The following is a 10,320-nucleotide window of genomic DNA, read 5'->3' on the forward strand; positions in this document are numbered from 1 at the left end:
TGTGTCTGGTATTGTACTTGCCCTTTTATTATTCTGGATCCTGCCTTACTCTTTCCTTGGCTGGGATGATGATGATGATGATGATGATGAATTTATTTTTACTAGTCACCCCTAGACTATTACTACTACTACTACTACTACTACTATTATTATTATTATTATTATTATTATTATACTGATGATGTTGAAGATGATGATGATAATGATTGTTATTTTTTCTAATCATTACTACTACTACTACTATTACTGTAGCATTATTATTATTTTGATGAAAATGATGATAACTGTGACAATGATGATGATGGTGATGAATTACACCCTGTTTTAATCCGTCTAGTATTATAAAATCTTTAATGTACAACCCTGTTTATTTTCGAGGGACTTTACTCGAGAAAGACTGTCCCCCCTCGCCCGTCTCTCTCTCTCTCTCTCTCTCTCTCTCTCTCTCTCTCTCTCTCTCTCTCTCTCTCTCTCTCTCTCTCTCTCTCTCTCAGTATAAATCCCTACTGATCCTCTACACCTCTTATTTCTTATATATATTTCAAGTCCAATTCATGGTACCATCGCCACCTCACCCACACCTTTAATATAACCTCCTTCCCTCTTATATTTCCACACCTGCAGCACCACCTATGTGCCCAGCCTTCCATATTATACTTAATTTCTAGTCGTATCTAAGCTTCACTCCCACAAACATTCTATTCTCAAATTTACGATAAACACCATAATCTTTTATTATTTTTTCCTATAGCCACTACCTTTGTGCCCAAAATTGCTGGTTTATTATTCATTTTGAGAGTCTTTTTGGTGGCGACTATCATCCACTCACTTGATGTAGTGCTGCCTACTGCTTCTTCACCTTTATCATCTTTTTCTGTACCTGTCCTCCTCTCTTCCTATTTCTCCCATGTTTCCTGTCTCTTTTCATTACTCTTTCCTTTACAGGTGGCATTACATTGAGTGACAAGCCTAATGGTTTCCTGTAAGCCAGGAAACCATTTACAACGCTGGCTGGTAACCATATCACCAACCCATACCTGTTTCTTACATGTCAACTAGTGGGGTGGCGGAGGGTTAGTGCCCCTCCCCGTAAATAACTAACTCACAAACAGCCACCCCTTATTGGATTATGGCGTCTGGCTATAGACAGATAGATTATTTCTTTTTATATCCCTCTCTCACACAAAGTACAATTCCTTTACCTAATATATTTCTTTACCTCTCGTTACCTCCTATTTTCTCTTGATTCCTTACTTATAATACTTATGTCTACCCAAATCTAAGTTATATTACCATTGCTATCCCATCCTCACATTCAGTATAAATCCTTAACTTTATATATATCTAATCACTTCAGACTCTAATCCAAGTAGCAACGTCTAAAATATAAATCTCTTTCTAGTTGTTATGTATAGTTTGTATATTCATGTCAAGTGCTTGCCCGAGACTCTCACGTCTCGTACGAGGACTGCGAGACCAGCACACACACACACACACACACACACATCTACCTATATAGATACAGACATATACACACACGCATTACAATCTTTGTTTCTCCCTTCCTCCCTCCCTCCCTCCCTCTCTGTTACCCCCCCCACACACATAAGCGACAATCTCTCTCTCTCTCTCTCTCTCTCTCTCTCTCTCTCTCTCTCTCTCTCTCTCCCTCACCTGAGTCTAACCTTCCATGCTCTCCTTCAGGTGCCAGTTTGTCCCGGTGTCTTGGAGCTGAGCCAGGAGTCACCCTCTCTCTCACTCTATCGTCTCGTCTCGTCGCTTCACCCACGCCCCAATCAAGCCAGGACGACAAGACGACTCAGCTGCACGACCTCCTACAATCCCACAACCTACTACGACCACCTGTAGGTCATCCCAAGCCACAACGACCAGCTGCACGCATCGGGAAATTAGCTGCGTTTCCTTTCTATATTCCAGTCAAGGCGGCTGCATCTACCTCCTTCCACGACAAGACGACTCAGCTGCACGACTTTCTACAACACCCTTAAGCAACGACCTACGACCAGGTGAACCCATCAACGACTTCACCTGTCTCACACGACTACTCAAGCTACCACGACCAGCCGCACCTACCTCCTTGAACGACAGGACGACAACAACGACTCAGGTGCATCCCACGACGACCCAGCTGCACGCAAGACGAAAGCCCCCGTCATCACGACCACCAGTACCCACGACCTCTTCATACTACGACCACAACGACCTGGCTTCACCTCACACCGCACTTCATACTGACACGTCCAGCTACCTACCTCTTCACTTAACAATTCAGCTGCATCTTACGCGACCCCCAAGTCACCACGACCACTTCAGGAACGACTGCTGAACTGAAAAGGATAATATAACCACTTAGAAGCTTTAACCAATATTCTGTCGATCTCAGTTTTTTATATAGGTAAGACTGCTATCAAACTCGTGGGCACTATCAGATAAGAAATAAGTGCCTTTGATCTCTCTCTTCACATCATCTGATAAAGAAGAACTTGATCCAGTGAGCAATGAGAAGACTTTAATACTCCACTTGATTTCATAGCTAAGTGCATTATCAAGTGGACTGAGATAAGTGGGTCTAGTTCTACTCAACTATTCTGATCTAAAAGAAAGTGTACGTTTAATGTTCCACTTAATTTCATAACTAAGTGCCTTATTAAGTGAACCAGTTTCTTTCTCTACACATACCCTGAAAACAAAAGCCAGTAATAGTTTAAAAATCCACTTAAGTTGATGGCTAAATGAATTATCTTTAACAAGGACAAGTGGGTTTAATCCTGGTCGACACATACTGCATTCTGATAACTAAAAGATATATTCAGTAAACGATAAACGAGGAGATAAATAAGTGCTTTATCAATCGAACTCCAAATCCGTTTAATATCCCAGTTTACCTGAAGAGTGAGTGCTTTATCGAGTGAAGATGTGAGTGATAATTGAGTGATCAGTGAGTGATAAATGAGTTAGCGTTCCACTCGACTTGATAACTGAATTATTTATCTCTTGATCTATAAATGACTAGATAAGTGAATTATACACGTGCTTTATATTCGACTTCGTTTTTATTATTAACTGCTTTATCAGGTGAGTAAGAAAACAGGCTCCGCTACCACCACTACTCCTCTCTCTCTCTCTCTCTCTCTCTCTCTCTCTCTCTCTCTCTCTCTCTCTCTCTCTCTCTCCAGGTCTTGCGGTGCGTCGTTGTTGTGGTGCGGCTCGTTCAAGTGGGAGACCATTACAATCAATCCCACGGGCAGGTTCAGGCACGACCACAGCCCCCTACCCTCCTCCTCTGCCCTTCCTCAACCCTTCTACCCTACTCCTTCCCCCTCCTCTCCCTCAGTCTCCCTTCTTCGTCCACCCCCACCAGCCCATTCCTAATCTGTGTCGGAAGTGACGCTACCAGTCTCCGTCTAACAGAATCGAATACCTTAAGAGAGAAGAGGATCAAGCTGGAAAACATATCAGCTTTAAGGAAGACAAGATCACTGGAATACACACAGCTTTAAAGACAACACATGGCTGAAAAATATCTATAGCTTTAAAGACAAAATCGCCTTAATTACTGCAACAAGTTCACGTCCAGCAAGAATTAAAGAACTCTGAACAAAACTAATGGGAAAATTATATAGCTTTAAAGAGAAGAGTATCGAACTAGAAACAGCTACTTAACTACCCGCCCCAAGAACTGTAATTTGCAACCACTCTACGCTTCAGTGATTTAGCTCTGAAGGCAAGAGAATCAAACTGAAAATTACAGTCACTCTACCCCTCACAGAATCATATAGCTTTAAAGACAACAGAATCAAGTTGCCTATATCTATCAAATCAAGTCCCTCAGAATTTATCAGCTTTAAAAACAAGTGTAACAAGCTGAGAATCGCTACTGCGTAAAATATCATATTCAAGTGGAGTAGAATCGAGACTGAAATAGTGGAAGAAAAGAGAAAGGGAATCACAGTTTTCATAAGGACAGTAGAATCCAGCCGCAGTTAGTGACAGGCCAGATAAATCCAAAAGTTTATCAGTGTAAAAGAGATTTGGATTCCGTAACAAGAGGATAAGTGACAGCAAGAGACAAATACGAGTGGAAAAGTGTGATCACCATTACAAAAAAACGAACAAGGCTAAAATATATAATTGAGATATACGATAGAGCTAAGATAAAAATTGCTCTAAAATAAAGAATAACTGAGACAGAAGTGGCAAATAAGTAACACTCAAAGGGGCAATAAGAACTAAGATGCGTGCTGGCAAAATCACGAAACAGCGTAAGATCCATACGAATGTAAAAGCGCGCCTGTGTACTGTTGTTGGTGGAGGTGGTAAGGATCCGTGTGACTGTCTGAGGGAGTGTCATCAGCGCGTGGAGTGGCAGTACCCTCACAGCGGGGCTCCTGGGTGGTGTAGCCTTGGCCCCACCCGACTAATGGTCCACCTCCATCCCTCCCCCACGTCCCCCCATTGCGCCCAGACCAGCCTCGCAGGACCAAGGCTTCCTAAACATTCTTGGGCATGAATTGTGCTTGGGACTCTCTCTTCGTGCTATTAATCTAAGTCACACTAGCAGACAATTACGTGCCATCTCATACAGCTACTAGACATTTACGTGCCTTCTCATATCACAGCTGCTAAACATTTACGTGCCTTCTCATACAGCAGCTAAACATTTACGTGCCTTCCGTTGTTATATAGCTACTGGACATTAACGCGCTTTTATCCTAAGTCATATAGGTATTAGGCACATCACAAGCAAACTAGACCGAGTGCTAATGTAAAAGACAGACTAAAAAAAATCCACTGATAACACTTACTATAGATTTCCTGTTCGTCCCTTCACGTTGAGTCATACAGCAACTGAACCTTTAACAAACAAGCTCTAGTGAATAACAGTGAAAAATACAAGCCTTATAGAAATCGTATACCCGTGTAACTGAAAGGAAAGGAAAGAACCTGCAACCACATCCCATGCCCTTCAACTCCCCAATTCGTCTGTAGCACAAGACACCTAAGAAGACATAAATCTTGCAACTCCATCACCACTCACAGCACCACCCACGTCCCCCTCCATCAAAGGGCTAGTTTACCTGCTCTGAAACATCCCATAACTTCATGCCATAACCCCTGCACCTGGTGATCTATATCTTACCACGAACAGACGGTATTAAGAGGCTCTCTACAAACTCTCCATCTCAACTTCACCTCTTTCTCTCTCTCTCTCTCTCTCTCTCTCTCTCTCTCTCATATACACACGACTCACCACAGGCTTTGTCATGGCCTAGCGGGGTGGCTCCTTTATCCCAACTGAGTCGCTACCCAGTCACTGATAAGCCCCGATAAGTCCTTCATCCTACCCCGCTCACCCATGTTACCACCAACCTCGTACATCCTGCGAAAAAGAACACCCCGGGGAAGGAGCAGGGTTGCCGAGGAAGGAACGTGAAGATTGTGATCAGTGGGGCTCCATTAATCGGATTTCACGGGGATAGGGAGGAAGAGAAAGAGGCTTTGGTAAATGACATCAGTGTGGTGGGACACGTAGATATACGGCTTTGACATATTATGGTAACAAGCTTTATGGAATTACCTTTTAAGACTGATTACTTAAGGTTATGTTTATGTGCTGTGCTAGACTGTACTTTTTAGGGTAATTTCATGTACTGTGGTTATACTGGTGTGCTGTAACTTCAAGTGGCCTTAAGAACACTCATTCATTACGTACTTTAAGCTAAACTAGCGTACTATACAAGAGTTTATGTAATATACTTATAAGCAGCTACAAGAGAGTCATTTTATAGATGTACTGTGCTTAAATTATCTTAATGTAATGTACTTTTAGGTCCATCAGTACACCCATTCATTACAGACCAACGGGAAGGGAGGTACTTTTTTTTTTTTATGTGTCCGACTCTGGGCAAAGGCTTCAGGGCCTATATCTCGGGGGCAGTAGCCTATCCCAAGGCCCAGTAGTCCTCCTACACCTCCACATGTCACCACTTCGGCGCTAACACCCACCGTCCATACTGAATACATGCTAGGGCTGTTTCATACAGGACTGGTGTATTGGTATTAGCGGGGGTACTTTTATGACATGTTACGGGGAGGCTTGTAATCGCTCCATCACCAAGGGTTAACGAGAGGGAATAAATGCATGCCTAAAGAGCGTCATTACAAGATATTTCACGAGGGGTATCTCAAGTGTAGGGGGGTCTTGTTACAGGCTGGCCGGGCCCATAACACGGGTATCAGCGTAATTGCTCCCACATGCTGAACACCCACGTCTCAGAGGCCCTAACAGAAGCCTAAGGAGTTGAACACGGACACCTGGGAACACTACACCCAGCCACCCTGTACACCCAGCCACCCTGTACACCCAGCCACCCACCACACCCAGCCACCTAGAAGGCCCACACATACACACACCATCTGTCTCCCCCTCTTCACCCCAAACATAAACCCATCTACTTTTAACTTCCAACATTCTTAACCTAACCTAACCTAACAACACTGAGTCACCTAGTAAGGCCACACACCAACTCTTGACCAATGATATAATTCCATCTACAATAGAAATCATATACACAACTGTGAGTTAAAATTATCTCCAATACTCTTAACCTAACCTAACCCAACCTTAACTAATCTAACTTAACCTCACAACACGACACAGAGTCACCTCGTAAACACACACCCACACAACCCCCCACCTCTCTCTCTCTCTCTCTCTCTCTTAACCACAGAGATAAAGTCACTCTCAACAGAAATCCTCGACTCCATTGTGAAATAAAACCATTTCCAGCACAATAACATAACATCACTTCCTTTAGAACCTCACACACAACTTTCAACACAGAACCACCCCCAACATAAACCCAAGAATCCACTTTAACAAAAACCATTCCAACACAAATTCCTTACTTTAATCCACCTCCATCAGCAATCCAAGGATCAATATAAAAACCATACTGTCACACATTAATCCTTAATAAACTTAGAAAAACAGGAATAACAATCCGAAAGCTCATTTTTAAACACTAATCCATATATCTACTTTCAGACAGTAGCAACATACACAAAACCTCCAGCCATTAGTTTCCATAACAGGTCCAGTGTTCCGAGACATTTTTAAAAATCCACTTCTGCCACAACTCTACTTTTAACAGAATTCCATAAATCATTTTAACTAGACATCTGACAAATATACACAGACCTCCAGCCACAAAAACAAGTCCACAGTCTATAGTTTTATCTACAAGTCCACTTAACTACAAATCTATAAAAGTTTACACCGCACAAAACCCACACATACATACACATCGAGGCCCCAGACTGTTAAGGTAATTTCACTGTATATTTCTTGGCTCCAGTTGTGTCGGAAAATTATTTTGTGTAAGGTGAGGGTTAGGCATCAACTAAAACTCAATGTACTTTCATAAATTATCTCAAAATGGACACTCATGGAGCCTCTACGTAAATCACTCTTGTCACATACATTGGCGTGACTTATGGACTCTTCAAGCAAAAGTGTCGTCCACGAAAAAAGCGTGAAAAATATTGTAAAAGCGTAAAGAAATGCAGGGAAAAGTATGAAAAAAGAAAAATAGTGTTCTTAAGTGTGATGTCCTGAGAACAACCTGGTAAACTTACACTCTACAAAAATATTAATAAATAAACACGTGAGGAACATATATCTTGGCGGCGATTTGCCAGTGCTCAGGGTTGAAAGTCTGTTCCCGAGGGGTAGAAGAGGAGGAACAGAAAGTGAAAAAGGAAGAGGAGGAAGAGAAAGTGAAAAAGGAAGGAAGGAAGAGAAGGAAGAAAAAGTGAAAAAGGAAAAGAAGGAAGAGGAGGAAGAGAAACTGAAAAAGGAAGGGAAAGAAGTGGTGAGAGGGATGGTCGAGTCGATAGCTTAGACAAACAACCGAAAGCAAACATTACATCGTCAAGAGCCCACGCTGCTCCCTCTTCCTCCTCTCACTCTCACTCTGTGTGTTTTCGTGTGTAACCACCTGGAAAGCACCAGATCACATCCGGGAAGTTTTTTTTTTTTTTTTTTTTACTTACATTTAATTAGTGAGATCAAGAAGCAAATAGTGTTGCCCACAGGTTGCCTGATTACAGAATGACGCTATACTGTGTTGTTCTGAAATGGAAAAATTCACATGGAATTGAATATGGATGCTAAGACTGGGGGCAAGTACGCCTTGAGGACTAAATCGATCATAAAGAGAACAGAATCGGAAAAGAACAGAACCAAAGCGCGTTGTAGAGAGTCCAAGGAGAAGCAGAAGCCTCCTCCATTGAGCAAATACCGGCGCAAGACAGCCAACGCCCGAGAGAGAAACAGAATGAAGGAGATTAACGACGCTTTCATCATGCTGCAGAGAGCCATTCCGGACCTCTCTGGGGCTGACGCGGAGAAGCTGACGAAGATCACGGTGCTGAGGCTGGCTGTTAATTATATAAATGCTCTCACCGGAGTACTGAACGATGACTGCAGCTTTGGAGCCATGGATATAGAGGACGTGAGGGAACTTTGGTGCCTGGAGAATGCACACATAGCCAAACCAGAACATTGTGTCAGACATGTCATGAGAACTAACAAAGAGCAGGGCAGTAGTGCAAATAAAAGCAATAAGTGTAATGTAAATATCAAGGCATCTAACAAGGTCGTTAAGCAGACAAAGTGTCCCTCTACCTCCGTCACAAAAGCGAATTATATGAAAAATAAAAACACAGTAGGTGGGAAGCTGGTGACGACAACCAAACGACCCAGCAAGTCCAAAAGTAAGACGAAAGTGTGCAGGACGGCCAGCATAGCCACAAGTAATGGGGCGTACATCACTCTCAAAAACGTGGCCCTACAGACTCCACCACACAGACTTGGCAGACATGCAGACAACGAACCGCTGATGATGTCCATGACGGTGAAGCGGCCACGGATAGAGAGCAGCTACCTGGGGCCCCGGCAGGCCAAGCTACCCCGCCTGGAGCCCAATTCTCTGCCCTTAAGCACGGCACCACAGCCCCACCAGCAACTCTTGGCCCTTACCCCCTATGGCCCACCTTCCACTCCAGGTCAAAGCATACCCGAGCCTCTGGTGGGCGCCACACCCTTCACGCCACGTCAGATACAAACCACACCCTGCACATCCCTCCCTCAAAGCACTCCCACTGACGTGCTTCACACTACAAACGCCCTACAGGACCTGGACATTCCCCTGGTGAGGGGTGAGGAGTTGTTGGAGTTCCCAAGAAGCACTCGACATTTCAGTGATTCCTCGTGCTGCGACTCAGCCTTCCTAAGTGAGGGGTCGCCGCCCCCCAGTCCCCTCTCTGGCGCCACCTCCACAATACCCACTTCAGTTCCTGTAGGTGACAGTTCTCCGGTCTTTTCAATGGCCTCCAGTGACTTTTCTGTGTGTGGGTCGGTGTCAGACTGTGACAGCGTTCTAACGACGGCTGTGGAACTAGAAAGCCTGCTAGGGGATGAGCCTTTCAAGGAGGAACTCGACCATCTTGCCTCAGCCTTTGCTGAAGAGGATGACACACTCAACCTCTTCCTTGGACATTCCACTGCAAACTTCCTTTACACGGATACTGATGACTGCTAGCACTTCACAAATGCAGTTATTGACAACTGCAGCACTTCATATACGCGGATATTGGTGACTGCTGGCACTTCATATACGCGGATACTGACTGCTAACACTTCACACACGTGGATACTGATGGCTGCTGGCACTTCATACATGCAAATACTGATGAGTGCTGGCACCTCAGATACATGGTTACTGACCACGTCAGCAGTTTGTTCCCTGTGCTGTAAGGGACCGAATTCACATAGAGACACGATCAGTTCCCCGTCTTAACGAACACTTGTTTCTGGAGGATGGACAGAGAAAGATAACAACAGAAACTCCCCATATCTTTGGTTCTTCCTGTAATGCCTAATCTCAGTTATGATAAATTTCTTTTGGTTAAAAATCCTTTGTGTTTGTAGGAAGGACGAGAGAAGGAACCACTCCTCTCAAGTCCCTTTTTCTTCCTGCAGAAAAGAATCGTAGGTACAAGGGATAAATTATCGTAAGTAATTTTATGAATCCCGGCCCTGAGCTGTCTTACGCTTGTGTTGGCGCAGGAGAGAATGGTGCTTGTATTCTTGTGGCCTTGAGAGACTGGCTGGCACTTCTCGGTAATGTACAGGGTCGTCCGTAATTACCAATCCACTTGAAACTCGGTGTATCTTCTGTGTTGTGGGGATGGCTCAGTCTGTTGGTCTGGGCGTGGGTGAGACAAAGACCCATT

The 10,320-nt window shown here is 43.9% G+C and overlaps 1 protein-coding gene across 1 annotated transcript; it reads left to right on the forward strand.

The window, feature by feature from the left end:
* The first annotated feature begins 8,174 nt into the window (after window positions 1–8,174).
* LOC145410456 (uncharacterized) lies at window positions 8,175–9,626 on the forward strand. Its single transcript, XM_080280611.1, has one exon. The coding sequence runs from the start codon at window positions 8,175–8,177 to the stop codon at window positions 9,624–9,626; it is 1,452 nt and encodes a 483-aa protein (XP_080136737.1).
* The last annotated feature ends 694 nt before the right edge of the window (window positions 9,627–10,320 follow it).

The sequence above is a fragment of the Coenobita brevimanus genome, chromosome 10 (assembly GCF_032717465.1).
Source record: "Coenobita brevimanus isolate Jiangsu-jjx chromosome 10, ASM3271746v2, whole genome shotgun sequence".
NCBI lineage: Eukaryota > Metazoa > Arthropoda > Malacostraca > Decapoda > Coenobitidae > Coenobita > Coenobita brevimanus.